We start from the raw sequence: 27,815 nt of genomic DNA on the forward strand, positions 1-27,815 counted from the left end.
GTTAAAAAAAGATCACAGTATTCCCGTCTTCCCAACCACACCCATTCCTTTGTTAGCATTAGGATTTCTGTGAGATAAAAATAGAAGGGAAACTTCCTAGTTGCATAGTAGCAGCTAGTTCTGCCAAGTTTTTCAAGGACAGGAAACTAAACAAATTTCTAAGTGAAAATAGTTTTAACAGATTCAGTTATAAAAGTATGTATTTTTTGTGCACAATATATAATTTTAACAATCAAAAGCAGAAACTGTAAACCTTCATTCTTAATAGCATTCAGAAATACAAAGACGTACAAGTGTTGATTCCATCCCATAGATATGGAAATTAAACATCTATTCTACAGACAACAGTAAGACAATCCAAGAAGCAGACTGTGTTTTTCACTAACATAATGGCACCAACTCCCTGATGGATTTGGCTCTTGCTGCATCAGAAAATAGTATTGATATTCCACTAGTACTCAAGCTTAGAGTCTTAAAAATTAATTTCCTCGTATGGTATTTATTGCAATATTACGATTCTGATACAACAACCACAGCATTCTCTCAGCCAACATGCTGATTTGTTGTTAGAGCTCAGGGAAGTCAAGAACATGGACTTGTAATGGCAAGGGAGAAAAACATTCCAATGTTTGGAATGAAAAACACTCCAATGTTTGGAATGTCCAAATGCTACAGAGCAGGTTTGCACTGTTGTAAGCAAAATAAGGTAACCCCTTTAGTCTTCTGGTCCAGGAGACAATCATTATTAAATAATGTATACTTTGCTTTCACAACCAGCAGCAAATATTCCTTCAGTTAACCTGAAGTTTGTAAGAAGGAAAAAAAAAAGTATACAACTCCCATATGCTTTCCCATTCAAATGCTTGTTAGAAATCTACTAGGCAATGTTCTTAAAAGTACTCTTTGCTACTTGTGTTTTTAAGCACATAATCTTAATTTACTAATGGGGTAGATAATGAACTTTTAAAATTAATTACCTTTCCAACAACTACAGCCAGACAGAAGCCAACACACACTACTGAAGTATCCAGTCCCCTAAAAATGACATTACCTTATTCACATAAGGCAGTCTGCCACTGCCCTATTTACTACACGCAGCAGCTCCATCCTTTGGTCAGTTTTTTGTTGTGTTGGGGGTTATTTTGGGGTGGTTTTTTTTTTCCCTTTAAATATCTAGTTGTCCTGGGAGTGAACTGAGAATACACCAGTAATACTGATTGTATTTCTACTAAAAAGAAAACAAAACACTTAACACTGTTTGCCTTGCATTTCAGCAGATAAGTGTCATCTCTCTAGCCCTGGGATTCATTATTAATGGCTACAAGATACTTGTGGACCATCCTTCCAAAACCAACCACCCCATAATGCTATTAGTTCTAATTATTCCTCCAATCAATTTGGTTTGAAGATTTTTACCATCCAACCTTGAGTATCACAGGTTATTCCAAAGCACCATTTTCACCTTTAAAACAGGTGTAATACATTGCTGTGTGGAGTTAAAATTATACAGGTCACTTGCAATTTACTTGCTGAAAAAAATTTCAAGAAAATCCTGAGATAAATCTGATTTTATTACAGTAAAACCAAACTGGTTTTCTTCTTACCTCACCTGGTCAGAAACTCCTCTATTCTGCAACAGAACAGGAACATTTTAGTTACAAGCAATGTGAGCATGTAGAATTTCCAATTGCCAGTCCCAAAGTCTGCAATAATAAACCAGTCAGGAATCTATTTAGAACTAGTTTATTTAGAACTAGCATACAGTTCTTGAATAGGTAGTGCTTCCTCCAGACTGTGACAAAGAAGGTTCACAATAAGCTTCTCTGTTTCCAATAGGTTTAAGAAGCTCCCCCAAAGTCACTGCTGAGAGCAAACCGCACCAGATCTCAGTCATTATTTTGCACTGGAGAAAGGCATAAAATGAACTCCAGTGAAAACTAGCCAAAACTGAATCTGAATCTGGATGTGAAAAAGCTGCATGGTTTTTTCTTCCAGTTAAGATACATAATTCAAACTCTTAAAAGTTAACTTTTAGATGAGGGGCATAAAATTTTCCATCAAATAAATACTTTAGGAAGACAGTTTTATTTTCTTCTGCTCACATGGGCATGGGGTTCAGATCAGGTATATATACACAAAACAAGTATTATCAGAACAATGCAGCATGATTTCCTAGTCATGGCCTCCAAACCTATGTCAATTTACAGTAAAGAAATGGAAACCTGTATATCCCTCTAGTTACCTTTACATTAAAGTTGATGTGGTTAGGAAGTGTTTTAAAGCCCTCAACCCACAAGTAGTAAGCAGTGGGCCTCTTCAATTCCGTAATCCACAAACTCAATCCCAAACAAATCATGTGGTTTGGATTGTAAAACTATGGTTAGCCTGCTAGAGATACAAGTCAGACAATATTCACCAAGTCCCTATTTTAGTGAACACACTCAATTTATGAGGTATTTCAAACAGTGCAAAGTGCCCTCTCCAACTTTCCACAACTGTGACTTCAGGTTACCCTGCTTGTTCAATTTCAATAAAGGACTGTATTTTGGGTGCAGGGCAAAAAAAAAAAAAAGAAAAAAAAAGAAAAAAAAAGAAAAAAAGACTGGGATGGGGAATAAAACATGCAAGAATATTCTCAAAGCCATAACACTTTTAGCCCTGAGCAGTTTAAAGAAAGTGAAGGCAGATGAGTAGGAAGAAGTTATGTTGGCTGCTTTCTTGGAGTCAAGGCCATGTGTACATGAAACAATAAAAAAAATAAAAGAAAGTTAATGCCTATAGAAAGAGTACTGCTTCGTTTTTCCCAGACCCTCTTATTTGAGAATAGGAGAATTTTCACAGATTCATGAATATGGTGGCTTGCAGCTGGAGAGACAGTGTCATTGAATGACAGCAGGCTTTAATTGTCAATTAGTTTCTTGGCTCTGATGTTGGCTTGCTCAATGCGTTCCCTGTTTGTATCGGCCTGAAAGAGAGAAATTAATAGGTCATTTGCAGACTTCATGCAAAACAATTTAAAAATTCAAATGGCCATGAACTTCTGAATTGCAGGATATTAGCGTTATGGTAGATAGAAGAAAAGCAGCTTGGAAGCTGGAAGTATTTTTAGCCAGCATATGCTGTCAATTTTGGCAGGAACTTAATCAGGAGAAATAGTTTTTAGTCTTTAGCTGACCCTCACAACATACAGCAGCTTGCCTCAGCAAGTCAGGAAGACTATTAACAGAACAAGGGGATAAAAATTCCCTCTCTCCAAGTGTTTAGACATCTTAAGGACCTCTACAGGCAGCTTTGTGGCTATGGACTAGAAGTAATAGTCAAAACTGGAAGTGACTTATGGGCATAAAGTCAGAATTATTTTGCTTAGTGCAAAGCCCCAGCTTTCATCCACACACCCTCCAGTGTCCTAGTGTCATAGTATGGTATCTGTAAGAAAACCACTTTATTTTATAATTGGTTTACTATTATAAAGCATCAAAAGTCAGCCACAGCATTTAGGCTGAACAAATGTCAAAAGATGGTTTTAGTGAAGATACGATAAGAAGCTTCGAAATAATTCCCCAATTATCCAGCCTACAATGGGAATGAGCAGGAGGGGTAATAAGCACAAAACTAGCCTCTGCCCTCACCACGAGGAATGGAACTCCCGAGAAGCTCAGCCTGTGCCAAGTATCTGCCATTTCACACCTTCATACTGCAATGGCCTAGGAAGAGGACATCAGCAGTTCAAGCCCTTCCCTCCTGTTCTTTCCTTCCTGCCCTTTGGGTCAAGGGTTGGGGAAGGGCAGGAATCTACCACAGAAAACAGAGAATCTAACCTGTTAACACCACTTTGTAAACACATTGGTCTAACTACTAGGTCTTTTTCTTAAAAAGTCAGTAACGTAAGCTTTTATTAGGGGTTTATTCAGACTAGGAGTCCTGCATAACACTGCAGGCTACCAAAAGTCACCCAGTCAAGCCTCTATGTTTCCCAGGTGAGTTGGAATATTTCATTTTTTAAAAAATAAAAATAAAAGCATCAACCTTATTCTGAAGTTAAGCTTAATAATGCTCTTAGTTTCTTTATATGATACTGTCCTTTGGAGATTTACCCTCAATGTTTTGATTTGGTTTCCACACTGTTAACTAGATTTAAAAACAGTTATCAGCAGAAAAGGATTAATTTAAATATCCTGAGACAGGTTGCCAGTCTCAAAGCCAGGAATTGCACTTTCATTTTTATTGCTGTTTTGTAAAGCAATCCTAACGCGTTTACATCATATTCTAATAGTAAGACTTGATCACCAAGATTTATTCAGACCACTAAAATGAAAGACCATCAGGCCAAAACAGGTGCTTGAAACTACCAGAAACACTACTGCTAAAACTAGTAATTCCCACTTGCAGTTAAATCGACCAGGCAGTTTTCCATCCACTTTATAAGCTGTAAGAACTTCACATCTAATTTTAAACTCCAATTAAATTTTCTAGTGTTCTTTAAAATGTTTGACCGCTTTTACTTGATAATCACCTCAGATCTGCAGTTTCAGGGAACAGTGAAAGACAATTAAGGCATCCTCTATAAGATCACGTTGATTAGCCTTATTAATACCACAACCCCTAAATTACTAGACAAAATTGAGATGCTGACATATGTACAACCAGCATTTAGGTCAGACTAGCTCTGTATGTTTGAGAACATTCCTTTCCCCTTGCTTTTAACCCTACTGGGCATTTCATGAGATCTTTGACTTCCCATTTTGTCTTATTTCTGTAATTTTACAGCAATTGGTGTTCACTTCTGCTTTTTTTATATCTTTAATATACACTATTCATTAAAAGTCTCATTTCCTTTCTTAACCAGGATGCCTGTAAAAGAACTTCTATTCATTTCAGAATATGGGAATTTCTAAAATAAAGCTAACTTCCTCATAAGTTGCCCTCTGAAAGAAAACCCCCCAAAACATGTTTACATATACAATTCCTCTGTTTTTGGAAGTTAATCTTTAAAGCAATAAAATAAAAAAAAATAAAAAAAGATGTTACTGGCTGTGACTAGCTTCATGTCCACATAAGGGCAGACCATGCCCCTGTGCACTTATAAAACCCAATATTCCAAAGTCTCCACAGCCCCAGTATTAACTGTCCGTGAGAATGAGGGTAATAAGTTACCTGTGTTTTATTTTACACTCAATTATAGTGACTTTTTAAGAATTCCAGAAGAATCTTGCTATTGTTAGAAATACCTATTCCCTACCATGTACAAGATTCCCTGCAAGCAACAATCCCCCAGTTATACCTCCAGTAAATGTTTGCCCTTTTGGTCCAATCAAGTTTAGTTGTTTTCAGAGTAAGCAGTGACATGTGCTATATTTTTAGGTTTCCTGACACTCTGAAGCATTTGAATTTTCAGCTACGTACCCAGATACCAAAATATAGCTCTTGTTCAAAACACTGCAACCTAGAGGATGGTATAATCTTAATACATATTTACTGCAAATACAGGCAGATAGGACAGTGAGCCCATTCCTTAGAATTTCTCAGTTAACAACCTCTAAGCTGAAGGCAGAGCACACCTTTGACACTTACCTTTACATTTATCCGGTCTATTTGTTTATTCTGGGCATCAATCTCATTGCCCATATCTAAAGCCATGTTTTTCAAATTCCCAAGAATGTTTCCCACTTGAGCAAGATTTTCATCCATTTCATCTTCTCTGGCATCATTTGTTATCCTGCTCAAATAATTAAGACAAGGTTTCCAAGAATCAAGAACTTGCTTTTCCCTACCCTAAATTTACTTTAATAGAAATTGTTTGTTGCACAGTTATCTGACAAGCAATGTATTCAAGCCAAGGTATGTTTTTCCCCTTTTAAAACCCCATGTATTCCAAGCAAGCAGCCCACCAAAAAAGGTGCTAAGCTAACCACTATTACAAAAATAGCCTTAAAATTTAAATTAACAGCTACCAGAGGAAGTTTAAGACATGGGTTTGTCTCAAATATACTTTATGACAATAGAAGTCCTTGATAATTTTAAGTCCTCCCAATAACTGAGCACTAAACTCTATAATCCTCACATTCAGAAACAGAGTGATAATACAACCACCAGAAAAAAAAAAAAGTGTAAGATGAGCACTACAATACTGAAAGTGTAGGTGTCTGCCATCTCCTCTCCAAGCAGTAACAATTCCTCCAAGCAGTGGTAAAAAACTTACTATTTAACAACTTCACTTAAAATGCATCTGAAAGTAGCTGACACAAGGTAATTTAGGATTTCTGCTTCTGAGATTGAGAAATATGAAGAAGCACACCTTGTAATATATCCGCCACTTGGTCCTCCAGAAGTCTGAGGCTGCTGCTGATTTATACTTCTTGGTTGCATGGATATTACATGATCTGCCGAGTTCTCCGTTCCATCTCCCCAGGTTGCTCTGTAAGTCTTGCTAGCCTCAAAGTTCTTCGTCCTAATCCGTAAAAATAAAAAATCTGAACTGCTATGTCAGAAATACGGCTTCCTGACTGAAGTTCTGTATTAATCTAGGATTTTCAGAAACAATTGTCTTGTGCCTAAAAGAGATTACACTTTGTATAGACAAAGCCTTGTTCATACAATACAATTTCTTGTGTCCGGATAGTACAAACATAACTGAGTTACTCTAGGGACAGTGATTAATTTGGTCTTAACCTTTAATACAAGCACAGTCATTTCCTTAAAGTAATATACCTTACCAGAAGAGGGGAATCTTATGACAGTGACAGGAAAGCTTACACTGTCATAAGATAAAGCTGCATTTACAACAGGACTTAGTCTAGAGTCAGGATTAGTTACTTTTCAGGGAAGAAATGGGGATGAAGGAAAAAAACTCCCTCAAATACAAATAGCTACACTATGCAAGAGAATCATTACTGGGTTTTGTCAAACATTTTCTGCTGCCAAGTCTTTCTCTTTAAAGTTAATGTTTCTCAGGTTAATTTTGATTATGAAATAACAGCGATCATGTTTAAATAGCTCCTTCATTCTGCAATTCCATTATACTAACTCTGTTAAAGTGACAAACCAACTTACCATTACACTTTTACCACACCATTCAGAAGAGAAAAAAAAAAATTAAAGAAAGCACGCTGACATGAAGCAAGAATCCCAGACCCACAGAAGCAAGAGGGGAAGAAAACATAACAGGAAAAATAGCTGATCTAAATTGGGGTCAGTTCTCATGAACCCTAAAGAACATATTTTGAGAATAACATTCTCATGTTCACCTTGTTTGCTGGCATTTTCAGGTTTAAGCTAGATAATCCAGACTCCACTGCCACTTTTCTGCTTCTTTAAAAGCCTGTGAAAGGAAATCTGTAGTGTGTTTCAGTACATCTAACTTTACAGTTAGAGGTAATCAATTCCTATATCTGTAGTGCCTTTTAGTAGCCCAGATGTTTCACATCTGAAGAGGTGTGAAATTAGCTGTAATGAAGAAGTATTCCCCTCATTCTGGCATTTATGTAATCGAAAAGGGAAATTGTATTTCATAGGTCAGATCCTATGAAAAGTAATCTAGTATGAATACATCAAGGGGAAGAAGTAGAATACTTTCTCAGTTCATAATGGAACTGTTGCACCCAGGACAACCCTGAAGAAACCTAAACTAGTCAATTCTAGCTCCTTGTGCATACACAGGCTTAAAGATCCCTAAGTTTACTGCAACTAGATTGAGCATTAGTATGAATGAGATTAAGATATAAAGCCACAACAGCAGGAGAGTTTTATATGCTTGGCTTTTGGATTAGCAAAGTCTTAGGTGCCAAAGGTAACTAAGGAATTTATTGAACAAAAACAAGTGGCCTGAAAACTACTTGCACATCTGAAGTAGACAACTAGAAACAGATTTGTTGCTCAAACTAAGCACAGTTAAGAACAAAGCATCTCACCACCTGATTTTTTTTAAGAGCTGTTTTTCAAATTACTACACATTCACTTTTCTTATGCTTCATTTATGTAAGAGTAAGGCAATTTATACAACCTGTCAAACCAGCAAGGGCTCAAGCAGTTCAACATTTCCACAGCTAATAGTAATTAACATTTTCTATTCACATCAGTATTACAATACATCAAAGTCACAAGGCAAGCTGCATGCAGGCATCATGCAGGTGCAAGCACAAATCCAATAGAAGCATCACTGCAGACAGCTGGTTAAAGGTACATCTGCACTAAGATGACTGACCTTGTCCTAAAATCCGCTTTCACCAGTTAAGTGAATACAGCTTCTTATCCTAGTCTTCATTTTTAGAAAGCAAGCATCAGTGTTAGGAGAGAATAGAGAAGAAAGAATAGTAAAGACCAGCAAATAGGTAAATTGTTATTAGTACATAGATTATATTAGTGTACTGCCAGTATTTTGTGTTTTCTTATAAAAGCTTTTATAAACAATCTAAGCCTAGGAGAAATGAGAAAAGCAATATTTAATTCAGCAAGCGTTGTGATGTAGCTTTATGAAAAAAATGAAAAGCTTTGGAGATAACTGGTTGACAAATAACTCTGACATTGACAAAAACTGATGTACCGGTTGATATATGAAAGGCATTCACGGTTCCTTCTTCATTGCTCTCTACTTAGCTAGTAGATTTTTCTGCACATTACTGCCCTTTTTGGTACACAACTCCATTTCTTTTATTGTTATCTGTATAGTTGGAGTGCCACAAGAGTTCATAAATTCTAAGCTTACTTAGTGTTAATAAGCTGCTTAGCTTTGGTGAAATAAGACCGTCAGCTACAGAAAACAAAGACTGAGTGTGTCAAAATGCTCAAAGTCCATCAGCTTGGTAAAACTAATACAAAGCAGTAAGCGCACCTATCCAGAGTTCAGGAAAAAACTATCTGCCTTTTCAAGGTACTAAAGCTCCAAGACTTTCAGCCTCAGAAGCCACATTCATACCTATCCTAAATGATCCTCAAAGTATTATTCTGGTGGATAAGCAGACTCAGCTACTCCAAGGAATTTTTACCTAAATTTCTGCTACCTCTCAGTTGAATAAGGTCGCTTTTGCTCATGTTAAAGAGCTAAAAAAAGAACAGACACACTACTCACTTCAGTGTTCACACTCTTAAAATAACTTATTTCTGCTTTACATGGAAGAACTGTGATCACATCCAATTCACACAAATAAATTCGATACTTTGCTGCTTAAAGATAAAGCTAGCACACCTCCAAAAAATAAGTATTGTTTTCCTTATAATACTGATTTCTGTTAGGCTGTTTAGGTGTTTAGAAGTACAAATCAAGTGCCATACAAAAGACCAGATTACTCTTAACTGACTTGGATATGGGAGCCAGAACACTGATGTTATAAAGATACTGTGAAGCAGGTCTGCAAGCATTTATGTAGTCACTAGCAAAAGATTAAAGCTTTAACACTCATGTCTGTTCTCCCACTATCTTCCTCCCAAAAGCACAAACATTTTTTTAAATGCCTAGAGAACCAATATTACATTCCTTCTCTGAAACAGAAGTTTTCTTGCTTTTAAGTTACTACAAAGCTGTGAAAAAAATATTTTTGGAGTTAAATTTCTAGCAGACAGGCACTTACATATAGCTGTTTGCAGTCCAGTTTGTTCTTATCTGTATGGACATTGATAGTGTTCTACTAAATATAAACTTTAAGGAGATTAGGGCACAATTGTGCATTATACAGCAGCTATATTTACAGTGAAAGGGGCACAATATATGGTTAGATGCAAGTAAGCTTTAGCTACTCTCACACAATATTAAAAGGGTGCACCTCTACAAACCAAAACAGTCAAGTTCCCTAGAGATTCAGCATTTTTTAATTAGCTCTTTTATTAGATACCATCTTCCAGTACAGTAACTATTGGGAATATTCTAGAACTTCACACCCAAGTACCAATTTAACTGACCTGTTACAAGGACAGACACAGAGCCCACAACATTTGTTGAGCTCTGTCAGTGTCTTCTCAGCTTCTCTCATATCCTTATTTATCTGGTCCATGCCTTCTTCTATGCGATTTAGTTGTTCTGGAAGAGAAACAAGTAACCTGAATAAACAGATTTGGGGAAGGTGGGGGTGGCATATTAACATTTCTTTCAAGCAGGAACTTACAAGTTTCAGTTCTATCTTTATACCAAGACTAATGCCTTTTTTCTTTCCTGCTTTCTGGGATTTTTTTTTTTTTTTTAATTTTTAACAAAGATATTAAGTGATGTTTTGTTTACTACATTGAAAATATTTTCCCCTATCCTTAGAGCATCACAGTTACATTCATACTATTGTGGAAAGGAAAGGCTTCTGTAGTAGAGTTGTATTACATTGTAACTAACATGGTCTCTCAACTACTTTAAAACCTCTTTTAAATACTACAAACACATGGGAATAACCAATTAGCAAATCTCATTTTCACATAGGTAGGCTTTAATAAGCCTTTAGTTTCAGCAACAACTCTTGAATGATAATCCTTTTTCTTACAGTCATAAAATTGATTTTTAGTGTTAGAGAGGAAGAATGAAGAACTCACCTCCCTGTTCACCCAGCATGGTGATAGTTTTGGTACCGACATCCTGGGACTGCAGAAAGAAATGTATTTGCAGATATAAAACCAGATTTCAATACAGCAGTGCAAAACCAGGCCATCTCTATAGTAAATTTGATAAGCCAACCAAGTTCATAATAAAACTCTGTGCTAGGAATAATTTCTGTAGCAAAGCTATGCTAAGTTTCAAATTAGATCCTATGTTAGGCTGATAATAATCTCACCTGTTACACTATCAGAATTGGTGGGGGGTTTTCCGAGTTTGGTTTTTTTTCATACATTACAACAAGATGATAAAATTTATTGTAATACTCAGATTGAACTATGACAATGTCAAGCTAAAAAAGTAAACCTAGCTGTGTTTTGTTTTGAAGAGTGGCATTTAGTTCACTCTTTATCCCTACACCCTTCAACAGGGCTGACAAGGCCTTTAGTCCTGGAAGCCAGAATAAAAGAAAACAAAACAAAGCCTGCAAAATCATTTTTGCAAATTCAGCAGAAGAGATCAGGAAGAAAATAGCCCATCTCTAGTTTTAGAGCCAAGCAAAAGAAATCAGCAGTGAGGAATATACCACAGTACAAGTCTTTGCTGGCTCAGAGTCTTGAATCTAGCCATGGAAGTTCCACCCATGCTTTACTGTAAACTGGCAGCACAGAACTGTCTATGGTAGGAGTCATTTTAGGTTCTATGAATCACCAAACTACGATACCAAGAGAAATTATGTCAGCTTATTAGATGTTCTTAACGTTTTTTGTTTGAGAGATGCTCATTAGGCTATGCTAATTCAAATGCCTCACTGGTTACAGTAGCATCTTCAGTTCCACAGCAGCCTGCTACTGTCTGGACAGTGAGTACAGGCTCTAAAGCAGTAATGATCAAACACTTTAGGGTCCGTATTAATTGGATTATTTTTTAGTGTTCTCACACTGACAATAAATTGTCTCAAGTCTTCAGCACTAAAAGTCTGGGCAATAACTTTGAAAGGCATTACTGCTCAGTCTCTGGATTCCCATTTGTCTATGGCATATCCAAGTACTAGCAGAATTGTCTTGCTGAACCAGTTAAGCTTTAAGTCTACCAGAGCTGACTATCAGCCATGTTATCTTACTCCCTACCAACAGGACGACCTATATTTTTTGAAATTACAGTGTCAAAAGTAAACTTTCAGTCATTTTTACACTGGGGCATGCAAGCTGTAACAGTATAGAGGAACAGATTCCTCACACAATGTCACCTAGATAAACCTGAAATACAGATTTATTTTTTTCAAGTCATATACAATGGTGTTAAAGAGTTTCATCATCATATTTAACTATCTTTACAGTTAAAGCTGATGAACAGATTGTAAGAAAGTACATGCAGAGCTACTTTTGTTTAGAACCAAAAGCAGCCCTACCCTCTACTACACCACCCAACTGAGCCCTACCCTCCTCCTCAAAGCAAGACATTTTCATGCTGTTCGCAGGTCAAGCAAGCTAAAAGACAAATGAATGATATGAGAAGCAAGTGATAACAGCAGCCAAAGCCATAACTGACCATCATAGAAGACTTCTTATAACTCATCTGTAACATTTGGAGATCAGGCCATTTTAAGAGGAAAACCGGTAAAAAGGATATTGATCCTTCTGTGATCTGACTTTACATAATGTTTTTCACATTATGTTTAAGTCATTCCAACTCTACTACCGAATTAAAGCAGCAACTTCTAATAATGAAGTATGTGTCTCAAAAGTTTGAGAAAGACAAAAAAGTGAGTAAGATCACTTTGTGAGAGTTAACATGCTATTTCTTATACTTTAATAAATCCCCAGGGAATTCAAAAGCTTTTCCTTACCTCAACAGCCAAGCTGAGAATCCTCCTTGTGCTTTCCAAAGACTAGAAAGAGAATTTTAAAGTGAGTGTGTTAACAGTATGTATCAGTGTCTGAAAGTAATATTTACCGGTTCATTGCAGTAAGGCAACTAATATACAAAGGTTCATCAACCTGTCTATATGTAATACATGCTACAACACAGTCATAGTGGCAGCATACTAGAGTTTTTTTCAGTAGCTAGTAAACCCTTTGTTTTTAGTACTTTGCTTATCCCATTGGAAGGTCATTATAAAAGAAATATATTCAAATGAATTTTAGTTAAAAAAAGTCATGAAGTATCAACATGATTAGGAATAGCGTAGGTACCCAGCCTGCACTGTCTCAGTAATCAGGACTGGGTGATCACTCCTCAGTCAAGTAGGTGGCTTTACAATTCAGAAGTTTAAATTAATTCTTACTTTTAGGAGTAGTCTTCACCCCAGTATTTACCAAGTAAAGGGAGAGTTTGAAACATTCAGCTATACCCTTGCTGAATCACTACCCTAGACTGTCTTTATTTTTAAAAGACATTGTAATCTTTGCAGATAAGTACTGTAATCCCAGATGGCTTCCTACAACATTTACCTCATCCGTGACCTGGTTGGCCCTCAGCTGAATTTCTTCAGGTGATAGTTCAGCCATGATGATGAACTATTACTTGTAAGTAATCACACTAAAGAGAATCTTCCCCCTGTAATAAGAGATAGCAGTTAAGCATCAGAATTATCCTTTTATCAGTGTTTTTAGTTGAAACTAGAAGACAGGTCAAAGAATGAAAGCCTATACATTTCATTCTGCTTAGTATAGCACCTGGTTAGGACTAGAAAGCACTAAAAGTATTATTCAGCTGATATGACATAATGAGGAGCTAAAAGAAATCCAGGAACAATCAGTATGTGAAATAGTTTCCTTTCCAAGACTTGGCTTCCTAAACATTTTTTGAAAATTCTATCTACTGTTAGTTTAAGGCAAAAAAATCAGGAAACGAAGTCTTAAAATAAAAAGCTTCTCCATGTTGGAAAAGCACATTGGTTTACCCAGTAATCCAGAAAAGAAATTCATTAAGGCATTTAAGTTACTAGCATAAGCTTGAAATCCCTCAAATGGAAGGGGAAGAACACTTCAACAGATAAGTCAGAAGGGGAAACACTTTCACAGACCAAGCACCATAGAAGGATTCTAGTAACACTCTAGAAATAGTTGTTCTTACGGTATGGTGAATCTCTCAAATGCAAAATGATCTGCAAAAGTTTTAAATGGTATGTCTGCAACTCCAGCAAACGTTTTCAAAACTACCTTTCTCATAATAAAGTTAGGATCAAGATTTTCATAACTGAAGTCCCAACACATCATGACTTAACTTTTGCTATGAACAGGAGATATGTTTTTGCCTAAAGAGACAAGAGGAAAAAGCAAGCCCATCAATAAGTGCATTCTTATCAGAGCCAGGTTTTCAGAGCTAAGAACCTGCACTTTTATTGGAGGAATGGAATACAGGCAGCACCCCTAGCTATGGGAAAACAGAGGTCCCAGGCTATACAAGAATTTAATGAGATAGCAGATGAACTGAGTAATAAGAGGATTTTTTTTTTTTTTTTAAGAATTTTCCCCTTAACTTTAGATTAATCCTTGCTCTTTCACATGAGTAGCTTCCAATTAAATTCACATTATCCATTGAGACCACGCCAAATATCCTGCTTGACCAACAGAACTACGTTCCATTTTTCCCTACAAGATCAACATTTTAGAAGGCATAACATTAGTAACTGCTCCTAGAAGGGCAAATTCATGCAGATTCACCCAGCTGTTAGCTAAAGAATGGATGTTGTTCACCGCTCTTTGCGGGAAGTGTGCATACCTCTGAGGGTGAATTGAAATCAAGACACCTAATCCTTTATACCTAATCCCTTACAGCTGAAGTACTTCAGGATTTAGAGAATATTTCAGCAGGTCTGGTCTTTAGCACCTAACATACCTCCTCAGCCTAAGAGTATGGCTCCAAGAGGTTTATCCAAGTAGGTGTCAACACAAGTTAGTTTTTGCTATCGCTAAAAAAAAAAAACCCCACACCAAAACCTCAGACATTCTCACACAAGGCCTCTAATACCTCAGTTTGAAGTACTCTAATCTCACTATATAATCACAGAGTTATCTTTTCATTCACAGGCTTAAGCTCCTTTCATGAGGTTTATTTAGGGCAGCTCAGTCCCAACTTTGAATTTGGGAATGCCCTTCAAGCTGGTTTACACAGCTAAGGACCAGTAAAGCAGGGACAGGGAGTAAAGGACCTATTTTCACTGAATTAGATTAAGCATAGGAAAATGACATCAAGCTGGTTCTTTGGGTTAAGATCTCACATTTACTTAATATTCAGAAACAGGATAAAATTTCAATTATCTAGCTGCACTGAACAAGCAGTATCTGGATTACTGTAATTGTTGCAGGCTTGGCCAGCCTTTCCCTACTTTGGGTGCTATATAGTCAGGCACTTCTGCAGCTTGGAGCCATAAAACACGTCTCATCTTGGACAGCAAAAGAGATTATCATGTCCCCACCCTATGAATACAACAGCTTGCCAAGAGTCCCATTGTAACTGCAGAACAGGGCGGGAAAAGCAGCTGTACTCCCAGAGCGACCTGGAGATTTCTTTTACAGCAGCCCTGGTGTCCTGCTTCCCTTTGCAGCTATGGTTTCAGGCTACCCAGGAGTTCACAAACCAGCATAAGCACAACTGCTGGCCTTGTGTAACCCTGGCTCAGAAGCTGTATTTGAGTTACCCAAGAGCCATACTGCAGCCAACACTACACAACACAATAACAGTTTCTTTGCTTTTGAGACAAGGGCATGAAAATAATATTCTCAAACATGCATAAGAAGGATTTGTTTATAAAATAAGTCTTCAATGGGTAATAAGACTCTTACCTTTGAATAGATGTTTGCAAATACATTATACTACTACCTTCATGTTGAGAAAGCACTCAAAATCTGAAGAAGAATGCATACTTTATTGGGCCAGATACTGAGTTTTGTGTTTTATACAATAATGCCAGAATGTTGTCCTGTGCCACTAGAACCACAAGTTCATCGAGAAGCCATTGAAAAACAAGCCAGCAGTGAGACTGAAAAAGGAGAAGGAAGGAGACAGTCAGCACTTCCAACTCCCAAGCTAGTAATTCTTGGTGGTACAGTTTGGAAGGTAACATACTACTGGAAGCTGACAGTCATGAATTAATTTCAGGATTGAAGCTCATATACACTATACTAAATTCACCCTGGGCTTGACAACCACAATATTAATAAAGTCCTATGAAAGAGAATGCCATATTGAAATCTGATAGTAATTACATGAAGAGACATAGCAATTACATTAAAAGCTACTTCATGTACTATTAGCTATCAAACGATTCCCACCAACTTCGTCCTATTTATGTTAGCTCACTAAGGAACTAGCAATCCATTGACACAAATAAATCACTACTAACACACTAAAGCAGAAAGTGTCTGAAGTTGTATCTAAGACCAGACAATGGCTTGAAAACACAAGCACTTGCCACTGAATCTACCAGTTCTAACAGATGACAGACAAGCTTTGCTTTCCCCTAGCTTGCTCACAGCTTCCTGAACAACTCAGCTGCCAGACAGCAAGAAGTTCTATGGAAACCCACAGCATTACTCCAACTTTTCCCCTAAATCAATGGTATTTGGTCTTGAAACTGTTAATGAATTGACCTAACACTGAAGAAATCCAGCTGCAAAATGGGAAGGAAAAAAAAACCCAACCTTTCTGCACAGCAGACACCCATAATACAGAGCAAAAAAGTTACTTGCAGGATTCCTCAAAGCTGAGGTATGCATGTGCTTACCTTCCGATGCTCATATTTGGACACCTGTTGTGTTTTGCCTCTTGTGAGATGAAAACAATCTCTAGTGTAGTTCATATGCTCAATTTACAGTTACTAGGATAACTGACCTATGTGGGAGGAAGCTAAATAAAACCACTCAAAACACTTGGTTAAAGGACAGTGTTCTGACAATCTTATCAAGGATAATAGGGTACAGCTACTTTGCTGGTCTTTTCTGATGATTTCTTGAGGTCTTACATCACTGAAAACAGTGACAGAACCTTTCTTTCTCTAGACTTCCCAGCAAGCTTACCCACCTTCACTTTTCAGCCATTGCCATTAGAGCTATGTAAAACAAGATTGCATTTCCCTCTTAACAGGTTTAAGAAAGCATGCTTTTTGAATTGGTTTGACTATAATGTCTGTTTAAAGTTGAATATCCCAAACTGATACATTAGACTCCAAAAAGCCGTAGTTTTATTCCCATTAGTTTATACAACTGAGTTGGCCAGCATTGCTTTTGTAAACACACACACACAACCTGCACAATAGCTCTGCAGAAGAAGTTAGTGCCATGAGGCAGAATAGAAAGAGACATTCCCTAGGCAGTAACAAAAAGACTTCTCACTACACAGCAGTTTAACATCCAAAAAAGCACACAGGAGTAATTGAGAAGAAACCAAATATTTCCAAAAAAGCCTGTTTCCAAAGATGGAGATATATGCTTGATAGCTGCCTAATTGGAATAGCTGGAACATAGTAGGTGACTTTATTGCAAGGTATATCTAAAGAAGTTACAACACCCAAGATGAGGCTATTTGTATTGAAATAATAGCTTGGCTATTCCAACAGAACACAGTATACATACATAAAGAAAGGATATTCATTCCCCCATCTTTCTGCCTAGGAATCATAAAGCACCCACTGAGGCATCCAGCTCTTAAGTTAATGGTATATGACAAAATGATTTTATATCCAAGACATTAAGATTCCTTAATAAAGACAAAATATTCAGGGAGAAAATACCTGACATGACTAAAGTGTTCCTGGCATGTATTTTAATATAATGTAAGACTTGCTAAGGTAAGCATTTATTTTAATATCAATGCTCAGTGCCTTTTTTCTTTGCTTTCCCTCTCCTACCATTTTTAAAATCCTAGCCACAAAGTAACCAAAGGAAAAAAGAAGACAGCCTACAACGAGACTTCGTAATTATATTACAACAACATTCTGCTCTTTTAGTTTATTTTCCCTCAAGAGTGGTCAGTTTTAAACAAGAAACTAATGTGCCTAAATACAAAGTAGAACTCCTTTAAAGGAGGACATAATGTCAGCTGTATTTAAAGCAGAGTACTCTGCAGTACTTACTCCATTACCAAACTGCAAGTATTAAACACATTTCAGTGCAACTCCGCCTCTACCCCTTGCACAGGAAAACCTGACAGCTGCAGAGTATGCAGAACTAAGCTTGCTACAAAACCCACATTTTCTTGAAGCAATGGGCCTCATGAAACTTTCCTACCATGAAACTTAGAAGACTACAACACATTCATCATATTAACTATCACAGTCTTATAAAAAGGAAGATTCATCAAGAAACAAGAGCAGCAAGGAAATAAATGCAGGGCCTGCAAACCATAAGAATCTGTCTTTTCTGCCATGTTTTGTTTTGGAAACGGTGGGGGCAGAAAAAGTTCTTTGAAATTCCAATTCCAAACACAAGCTTTAGATAAGATGTTATCTCTTCACAAGACTACTCATATTGTGCTAAGACATCCTATAAGCTCACTATTATAATGCATATTAAAGTTAGGATATTACAGTCCAAGCCAGTTGAGGATGGATTAGGCTTAAGTTACTTCTATCCCTTGGAAAAAGGGAACAATAAAGTAAGGGAAATAAATTTATGTCTGTACAGACATTTTTTCCATTTACTGTGCATTTACTCATGGCTCCAAAAACCCTGAGAAATCTTCAATTCACTCTCCTATGTGAAGTTGTTAGGCTGGAGAAGACTGAGGAAAAGACACAGCAAAGGTGATTTTACAGAACTGTTTAAAACCTCAGGGTATTTCCTGCAAAAGAATGAGGGATATGACACACACTTTTGGGCTGACTTTAGCATGGTGCCAGACCCATTGAAAGCATCATTGGCTTAGAGATCTTAATTTGGTTAATCAACACACCCATACAGCAGCTGGAGCATTTTAGTAGGTTCTTTTTCTAACCTGAAAAAACTGGAAGGTGATACAGATTGATGTGAGCTATGGCTATGTCTATGTTAGCAGTAGGGTGATCCCATGAGAGTACAGAGCAAACTTTCATTTGGGGAAAGTGCTGCTCACATTACCACATTTCAGATGGATCAGTCACAAATACTTAAGCAGAGTTCTGCCCCAACCCCAGCTACTGAATTGGGAGCTAACACCTGCCGAGTCGTAACTTTCATAAGACTGAGAGCAACAGAAGCAAATCTAGTGTTAGTTAATACCCACAGTGACCTGATGTCTGCATGTGTAAGCCTCCAGTTTAAAATATCTGCTTGTGATCAGAAAGCTAAGACAATATAATTTTATCCAAAAGCAGCTCTCTGGCTGGGATTCCATGAGAATAGGCACATTAGAAAATTTGGGGAAAAAAACCACAAGCCACAAACCCAATATTTGAATTGACAGAGCCCCAAGGTCAAAGTACTGTTTTATGCAGCCAGCAAAAACTTAGTCATCTTTGCCACCCATCTTCCCAGAGCACACAGTAAAAAATTAACATGAAATCTTTCTTTCTTGTCTCTGTCATTGGTCTAACATACTCCTCTGCACCACTAAGGGTTTTTCTTACAAGTGTTTTCTTTTTCATTCAGAATTACTTGTAAACTGGATGCCAGCTATTTATGCCAACATTCAGTTTCCAATGTAAACAAGTTTCAAAAGCCATTACAACAGTGAGTGTAATGCACAGTCTTTTCAAGAGGTTTCCAATCCCAATAATCTTCTGAGGCTTATAAGACACTTCCAAGGTAGTGAAAGCTCTAGTAGGCAATTTACATGCTGTTTGAATATGCTTTTCTTCAGCACTAGCTGAGAAGCAATTCTAAGGCTTATTAGCTCTAGAAAAGAAGAAAATTTACTTCCTTGTTTTACAACAGTCTTGGCATATTGAGGCTGTGCTACCCAAAGCACTCAAAATGCATAAGAATTTTTTGTCTTACCAATCTTTGTGATTTAAACCAACTACAGGGTACCACAAGGCCTAATAAAGTGCTTGCTCAGCTGCAATTACACAGCCGACATCTGGAAAGGACTGTAGGCAGTGAGACGCTGTCAAAAGTGACAAGTTTTCTTAAGCCAGACAGGTCTATTTGCACCAGACCAATAAATTGTTCTGATTGCTTGCACTTTCACAAACCCACCTTGAATGATCATAAGATTTTTGTCCAGCATCTCTGGCTGACATGCAGCAGTTTTGTGCCTCTGACAAACTGAATGCCTTCCAGAAATTTATCATACATCGATCACATTTGCTAAATATCATAAATTAATTCCTTACCATCTGGGGGTACTCTATTTGAGCCTAGCCCCTTCTCTACCAAGTTATGCTTCTAATCAAGATCACAAACTTTTCTTCCTCATTCACTGATAACTCCAAACTAGAAGTTAAGCACAAACATTTCCTTTTTTTCCTGTTAAGGATATTTTGATAACATCAATAACAGACACCAGGCTGTGCCTTGGTGCCTGGCTCCCTAAATGGAGAATAAGTTAGGGGTCCACAATTTTGAGTAGGTGTTGTGGTTTAACCCCAACCAGCAACTAAGCACCATGCAGCCGCTCACTCGCTTCCCCCCACCACACCCAGTGGGATGGGCAAGAGAATCGGGAAAAGAAGTAGAACTCGTGGGTTGAGATAAGAATGGTTTAATAGAAGAGAAAAGAAGAAACTAATAATGAAAACACTAATAAAATGACAACAGCAATAATAAAAGGATTGGAATAAACAAGTGATGCACAGTGCAATTGCTCACCACCCACCAACCAACACCCAGTTAGTTCCCAAGCAGTGATCCCCCCAGCCCCACTCCCCGCAGTTTATATACTAGACGTGATGTCACATGGTATGGAATACCCCTTTGGCCAGTTTGGGTCAGCTGCCCTGGCTGCGTCCCCTCCCAACTTCTTGTGCCCCTCCAGCCTTCTTGCTGGCTGGGCGTGAGAAGCTGAAAAATCCTTGACTTTAGACTAAACGTTACTTAGGAACAACCAAAAACATCAGTGTGTTATCAACATTCTTCTCATACCTAACTCAGAACCATAGCACTATACCAGCTACTTGGAAGACAACTAACTCTATCTCAGCTGAAACCAGGACAGTAGGAAGTAAAGTGAGAGAAGAAGAAACAAGCATAATACTTTTGGCCATGGAAGACAATAGCTGTGAGAGCTGACAGTTGGTGTAAGATTCTCTCTTTAATGCCAAAACCATAAAGTTTTTATTAAGTTTGCCTTCTAGAATAATTTTTTTTCCTCTCTCTCAGAAGAGCTATTTCTAAGCTGTGAATGAAAACCACATAAGTCCTACAAAGTGTTCCAGCAAGACTCCATGCTTATATCTTCATGTTGTTTTCCTCTTCAACAGCTAGTGAAAGGTTCTGGCAGTCAGGAATTAAACATTGCTGAGTTGAGTGGAAAACTTTCATACATATACGTCCAAGTTACTCATTTTTATAAAATAATGATAAGAAAGAATCCCACCCTTTCTGTTTCCAAATAACTACATTTGACTACCTCTTCATATCAGATAAATCAAAAAGTAATACTTCTACTTTATCCTTTTAACATAATCCACTAGTAAGAATACCAAAGTATTAAACCTTAAAATCCTACAATTCCCAGTTCACTAGTTCGTTCCTTGGACATTTCATATACATACCAGGGAAGAAATTTCAAATAATAGCTACTAACCAATACATCCAAAAGTATGGTTGAGAAATGCAGTTTATGCCCCCTTTTGGCTAATTTTACCACAAAGGTAGGAACCAGGAGATGACACAACCCTGCTGTTGCAGCAACTGACTGAAAGCCAGTATCTCATGAGCTATGTTTTAAGCCATCAGCAAATTGGTACAGCCTCAGGTGATCACAGATGCTCCCTCAGTTTCTTATCTTGTAAAGCAAGTTGTCGCCTTCCCCAAAAGACAAAAAAAATCATGAAACAATATTCTTAGAAAAATGTGAACATTAGTTATGAAATTTCTGTGCATTCCTGCAAAGATAAAAAATTAGAGAGTCTATAAATTAGATGGCTTTGTACTGAGGGTTTCTTTTTTTGCTGTTCTTTCAAATTCTTCATATCACTAATGTAGAAGGAGATGTTTTGTTAAAACCCTTCCTTAACACAAACAGTTACCCTACTTGTTAGCTGAAATTCAGCCCAGCTAATGCTGGGTGGTACAAGGTATCAGCATCAGAATGTACTCCTCCATATGATATGCCTACAAGATAAATGAATAAAGCATCTGTGACCCTGGGGAAAGAGGCCAGGGCCCAAGAACAAGACACTAGTCTGCATGCTTCCTGCTTTCTCTTATCGGCTTCCTGAACACACTGCACAGAGGCGATAGTGCAGAGAATAGGCGCTAGTAATGCCACCTCCTCTGTGCAGTGTGTTTAGTCCTATATTCATCTCAACAATTCATTTTTGTCCCTGGAAAAGCCTCGTGATGCCTCCTCCAAATTAGTTACTGGCCAACACAAATTAACAATCAACCCTAGATCCACATACAGACAGCGACAGATTCCATTTCTTCTTAATGACACGAACTGTGCTACATAATAAGCTACTTCAAAAACTGCAGAGCAGGGGAGGTCAGGCATACAGCTTGGTTACTAGACCGACAGTAAGCAATTAATTGCTCAAGTCAATGAATCAAGCAACTGACATCATAGGAGGCTTTTGCTTTGTCCCTAAACACCTTCCTACATAGCTGTTCTCTCTACAGCACAGAAACAGCTTTGTTTATGAAGAATTAAAGTAACACCCAGCTGCTTAGTTCTGAACACTGATCACCTACTGCCCTTTTTAAGAGAGTGAAAAAGGGGAAGGTAGCTAGAGAAGTTGCATAAAAAAATTTCCCAAGTTTCTTAAGCTCATTTGTTTAGGTTGACAAATCATGCGTGTTGTTTTGATAACCTCCATTTTATGAAGCAGAAGTAAAAGTGAAAAAATGTGAAAGAAAAAGTGAGAAACAAAGCTGACTTCATTAGCTTCACAGAAGGGCCAAGGGCATCAAGTTAAGAGAAGGACAAACGCACAGGTTACTTCTAATGCTTATTGTTTACCACGTACCACAACAGCATCTCACCGACTAGTCCAAAGGCGGCTGGGCATAACGCAGCTGACGAAGGCGTAGCAAGAGGCGGGTTTCGTCCCGGACCCCACTAACAGCTCAACTCGAGGGCTCTCACCAAGCCAGTAAAAAAACATACCTGGAAACGGCGCTGACCCCCCTCGCAGGGGAGGGCCGGGCGAGACCTCCCGGCACCGAGGGGACGCCGAGGCGGGGGCTTGGGGCGCGCTCCCGGACCCCCACCAGGCCGCGTCCCGGTCGCCCCGTTACCCTGCGCTGACTCGCGGGCCCGGCAGCCGAGGCAGGGCGGCACCCGTGGGCCAGCACGGCCGGGACCGTCCCGTCCCGTCCCGCGGAGGCCCCCACCGGCCCCCGAGCCCGCCCCGCACGGGGCGCTACGCGGCAGGGAGGCGGCCACAGACCGGATCCGCCAGCCGGCTGCCCCGCCCGGGCAAGCCCGAACCGCCGTACACTTACCGGCGCCACCACTCACCTCACGGCCCACAGCCGCCACCCTCGAACCGAGCCGAGCCGAGCCGAGCCACGCCGTGCTGAGCCGCCCCTTTAAGAGCCCATGTCCCGCCCGTCCCCGGTGCCGACCGCCGACCTGCGAGCCCGTCACTGCCCGTCCCCCGGAAGCGGGAACCGGCACCACCCAGCGGAGGCGGGGGCTGCGCGCCACTCCCAACATGGCGGCAAAAAGCGGACCCGCCCTCGCCACGCCACAGGCAGGGCGGCGGGAACGCCGGGCTGGACGTCGGCCGCCGCGTGCGGCCCGTGTACACCCAACATGGCGCGACGCGGCGGCTTGTGCGCATGCGTCGGCGTCCCGCTCTTTTTCTCGGCGGTGCGCTGCCTGCCGTGCTAGCGCGCTGGCCGTGCCGTCGGGCCTCGCTGACTGTAACTACGTCAACAAATGGCACAGTACAGAAATAACCCTATTTATGTCAGCGGGGTTTTTCTCTGGCTAAGTTACTCTCTATCGGGAGGAAGCGTGCCAGCCCTTTTTCCGTCACCAGAGAAGAGAACGAGGGCAGAAAGGGAAAGCCGCCGTTTGGAATCACGGACCTCATCTTTCGTAGCTGAGCTGGGTAGCCTTTCCTGAGACATGTTCCTTCTTGGGTTTGGATAAGTTCTTCCCTGCTCAGCCTGCCGTTAGGATCCCGTGCCTGCCGTGAGGCTGCTAACTGGGAGTGCCGCTCGGAGCGTTCACAGTACGGAGGCCCGCAGCAGCTTAGGCGGCTCTTCGAGGCTGTACAAGGCCCCTCTTCCAGTGAAACCGCTGTGATCCCAGAACGGGGCCTTGGTTTCCCTTCTCTCCCGCTCAGGATGCTCAGAGCCCTGGCGGGGTTTGGCTTCTTAAAAAGTCGCATTGGGCTAGAGCGTATGGCAGGCTGCCCGGCCCGGGCACAAGCAGCACAAGCTCTTGTCCTTCTGTCTTTCAGAGTGCTCTCGGGGCAGGTTTCCCAGACGTGGCAGGGCTGTCCCAGCACAATGTCGGCGGCTTCTGGCTGCTGGGGCACCCGCGGTCGTCGGCGCCCGCTTTTTAGAGCAGTAGCACGTGGCGCTACGTTTACGGGCAATAATAACGTTTATTATCGTTATCCGCAGGTAAATGCCCCCAACTGCCAGCAAGCGCCGCTGCCCTCGCGATGAATTTCGCCCCTGCCCAGGTGTCCGGCCGCGAGGACTACGTTTCCCGGCAGGCACCGCGGAGGCGCAGGCGCACCTTCCGGCGCGCAGCGCGGCCGCCTTCCTGCCGGCGCATTGGCTGTGCCGGGCGATTGCCCCGCCCCGCCGTGCGCCGCGGGTCTCTGTGGGGTCGGCCCGGCGCTGGTGCTGTGAGGGCGGCGGGCCCCGGGGCAGGCGGCGGCCGGGCCTGGTCGGTCCCGGCAGGGGGATGGGTTTCCGGGCCGCTGGGCTGGTGAGGGGTGTGATGTGTGAGTACCGGGGTTAGGGGGAGCAGAGGGCTGTGGGAGCTCTGTGGCGGCAGCGGGGGTGATGGGGGGTGGCTCCGGCTCCGGTTCTGGCTCTGACGGAGGGGGCGGCCTAGGGAGGGGAGCGGGGCAGGCCTGGCCCGGCCTGGAGGGGCTGCAGCGGGCACCTTGCCTTGGGGCGGGCATACGTGTTGCTTTGCGTTGTGAGCATCCCTTATTGCTGCGGTGATCCCTGAACTTTGTTGTGCTGTTAAATACAAGCTTTGTTAGAGCAGGTTCTCTGTTGCAGATGTGTAGCTGTCGTGCTGTCTCTTCATACCTGCTGGAAGCCTTTCCAGGGTTGAAGTGTGGCTTTGGATACAGGGTTGCTTAGTTAACTTCCTCATAACATACAGCTAAAAAACTGTGTCGTAGTGAAAGCAGCTATGAATGTGATGATAAATGTCTGGTAACCTGAAGGGAGTGGGACTGATAGTGTGAAACGTGTCTTAATAGTACAATGAAACGTGAGGTATTTAAAAGTAATCGTTCATCGCTGCAAGCAGCGTAGTTCATGTGCAAACATATTAAGAACTGTTCAGGGGTGCTTATGAACTTTAACTTGGAAAAGTTCATGAACATTGGATAGAAATGGCATTGATGATTAAAGTTTATACTTCAATATATTTTAGTGATAGTGGTTTGATAACAATAGTCTCATACAAGGAGGAAATTTTCCTTTTTACCTTCTGAAGTGCAGCTTTAAAGAGCTTTGTAGAACAGGTGAGTTCTGAGGTGTGACCTGAGAGAGAAGAGGATTGAGGTTTGATGGACTTTGTTTTCAGCATGAGTTGCTGGGGCTGCTTTTCCTATATCTCTGCTGGTTATTTCTGTTCTTTTGTTATTTGCTATTTCTTACAGTTAACCTCAATTACTGTGTTAAAGTAATTGACTGTTTTGCTGAACTGATAGATCCTAGCCTAAAAAAAACCACTTAAGCCTTCCAAAAATTTTGTTAATAGTTTTGCTGAAGTTTGAAAGTATCTCCCCATTAGCACTGCAATATTTGGAATGAATATTGTAGGTTCTAAGGGCCAGTGCAATGTGGCTTTGTAACTTCTTACCTTGGAAAATAGATTCCTATTCTGAAGTCCTTTCTATTAAAGGCAACTGTATTACTTTTTTTTTTTTTTAAGTACTTGCTTGAGTTCAACTGAACTGGCAGTACAAGGCAACCGCATTTGCACCACCACGTACGTTCCACTGATTTTTGTAGGTAAAATTTGTTAAATAGGTGCTGTATTCTAGCGTTTTCAATTTGGAACAAGCAAACACACTGAGTCAATTTGGTCGCTGTGACCAAACTTTGGGTAACTTCTAGTCTATATGTCCAAAAATGTCACACATTTGAAGAGATGTCAGCTAAATGCATCTAATTTATGCAGGACTGTGATATCCAGTACAAAGAATAACAGCAATCACTGTCCTATAAATACGTATTAAAATTGTGTAAGAGATACTAAGACTTGTAGAGAACCTCATCTACGTAAAATTAAGGTATTTTTCCATTGAATTTTTCCACTTTATCTCATAAAGACAAAATTCATAAGACATCGGGAATCAAATTTAAATTTCATCAGAATCAAATTTTTAAACATCTGTTAATCATCTTCTGTGGACTCTGCCACCAGATGGTGTCATAAGATTTGAGACATTATCTGACTCAAGCCGGTTATAGGAAAATAAGAGGATACTATGCATTACAATAACTTCTTTGTTTTTATAAAAATATTTTTCATATTTGTAGTATAAGAGATTTTTCTCATCTAGTCCTAGATCATTTTACATTTTGATCCCATGTTGTCGGAGCCGCTAATATTCAGTCCTGGGACAAACTGTGCTACAGAGATGTAGGAATTCAGGCAGACCCTTGTATTTCTATTGCCTGGTTGTTAAGGACTGCTGTGCTAATGTTTGGGATCCTTAACTTGAACTTACTTGGCACCAAAGCTCCATATGCTGAAGAGTGACCTGACTACCTTGGTTTGAGTGCCTCAACTCACTCTCCAGTGGTTCTTCATACTCTGTAGTGACTGTATGAATAGAAAAAGCTCAATGACTGACTGGATGCTCTCCTATACGCTCTCTTGTGTCTATGTAGATCTTTCTTAGGGAGTCTGAGTCATTTTGCGAAGGCCAGGTACCTGCTTCTGTGGAATGCAATAGATGGGATGTATAAAGTAGTCCGTTTTGATTTGGCTTCTGAGTCCCTGGTCTTAACTTCTAATTGGTGAAAGAGACATAGTATGCATACCTGTGAAGGGTATTATGAGCTTAAATACCCTAGGAAGGAGAAAAAAGATACAGCTAAATGTTACAGAAATATGTGTAAAATTAAGTGGTGGGTATTTCTGTTATTCTTATGAGGGTCTGTTTGTTGAAAACAAGGTTCTAAGAATAAGTGTGAATTCTTTTGCAAGTCACAGAAAAATCTAAATTGGTTAGGTTATTTGTCCCACATCTTGTGGATCACTATGTTGCTTCTTAATAAGACTTTGTCTCAATCATTATCAATTATATTGGAGGCTCTAATGGTAGTAGGGGTACAAAGACAATTCCCTTCTCCAAAGGGTGCTCATAGGGGTCTTAGTTGGAATACTATGTCCAGTTTTGGATGTTCCATTTAGTGTTGTGGGCAATTTGGAAAGAGGAATGGCAATTTTAGTAGGCTCAGGAAATGTGGTGTTTGAGGAAAACATCTGAAGAAAAAGAGTTTGCATATGTCTAAAAATGAACAGGCAGTGTAGGGGAAAACAGAAGCTTTCCAGGTGTATGGATTTTAAGTGTCATAAATGACAGCATACAGCCATGATGCTGAAGAGCTCTCCGTTCCAATTAGGACAGCGGATATCCCTGAATCTTCCAGTGCGTAAAAAGCTATCATAAGTAAGAGCAGTAAGTAATTTACTTTCACTAAGGAGGAATTGTCATCTCAGTTTACAGCAAGGAAAACTTAGTTTGGATATTAGGAAATTATTAGCATTGCTTATATGTAGTGAATTAGAAAGATGCAGTTTGATTGTGACTTAGGGTGTATATATTCTTCTGGTCTGTACTCCATTCTTAGATTTACTTGAAATAAAAATAGACATCAGTGAAAACTCTGTGTTTATGCCAGGTGTTCCTGTGCCTGTGCTGGTCTGTTTAAGGTATTTCTCTGCAGTCTCCTTATCTCCAGTATACCTTCCCTGTATATTGTAAAAAGCCAGCCGTACTCGTGGGATAGCATGCAAACAGTTTCTGTTAGATGTCTTCTAGGCTAGTTAGTGGAGTCAACTT

The 27,815-nt window shown here is 39.9% G+C and overlaps 2 protein-coding genes across 6 annotated transcripts in view; one reads left to right on the forward strand and one right to left on the reverse strand.

Moving 5' to 3' along the window:
* Positions 1 to 182: 182 nt before the first annotated feature.
* On the reverse strand, positions 183 to 23,206 carry SNAP23 (synaptosome associated protein 23). 3 transcript variants are annotated; one of them, XM_069784365.1, is made up of 8 exons: positions 23,054 to 23,206; positions 12,961 to 13,066; positions 12,357 to 12,398; positions 10,507 to 10,555; positions 9,892 to 10,009; positions 6,296 to 6,448; positions 5,572 to 5,716; positions 183 to 2,965 (listed from the first exon to the last, which is right to left on the reverse strand). In XM_069784365.1, exons 2-8 carry the CDS (start codon positions 13,015 to 13,017, stop codon positions 2,900 to 2,902), a joined length of 630 nt encoding a protein of 209 aa, XP_069640466.1. In that variant the 5' UTR covers positions 13,018 to 13,066; positions 23,054 to 23,206; the 3' UTR covers positions 183 to 2,899. The 3 variants fall into 3 exon arrangements, with proteins under 3 accessions (XP_069640466.1, XP_069640468.1, XP_009922436.1); XM_069784367.1 differs by lacking the exon at positions 23,054 to 23,206 and adding an exon at positions 22,700 to 22,723; XM_009924134.2 differs by lacking the exon at positions 23,054 to 23,206 and adding an exon at positions 22,560 to 22,579.
* A 1,143-nt stretch (positions 23,207 to 24,349) lies between these two features.
* ZNF106 (zinc finger protein 106) overlaps positions 24,350 to 27,815 on the forward strand; it is a 43,925-nt gene continuing 40,459 nt past the window's right edge. For 2 of the 3 annotated variants that reach the window (XM_069784368.1, XM_069784369.1), the window contains exon 1: positions 24,351 to 24,500. The gene's annotated coding sequence lies outside the window, so the exon portion shown is untranslated. Of the gene's footprint in view, positions 24,501 to 27,815 lie in introns of all 3 variants that reach the window. The other variant, XR_011324816.1, reaches the window with a different exon arrangement.

This window comes from Haliaeetus albicilla, chromosome 5 (genome assembly GCF_947461875.1).
Source record: "Haliaeetus albicilla chromosome 5, bHalAlb1.1, whole genome shotgun sequence".
In the NCBI taxonomy this organism is placed as follows: domain Eukaryota; kingdom Metazoa; phylum Chordata; class Aves; order Accipitriformes; family Accipitridae; genus Haliaeetus; species Haliaeetus albicilla.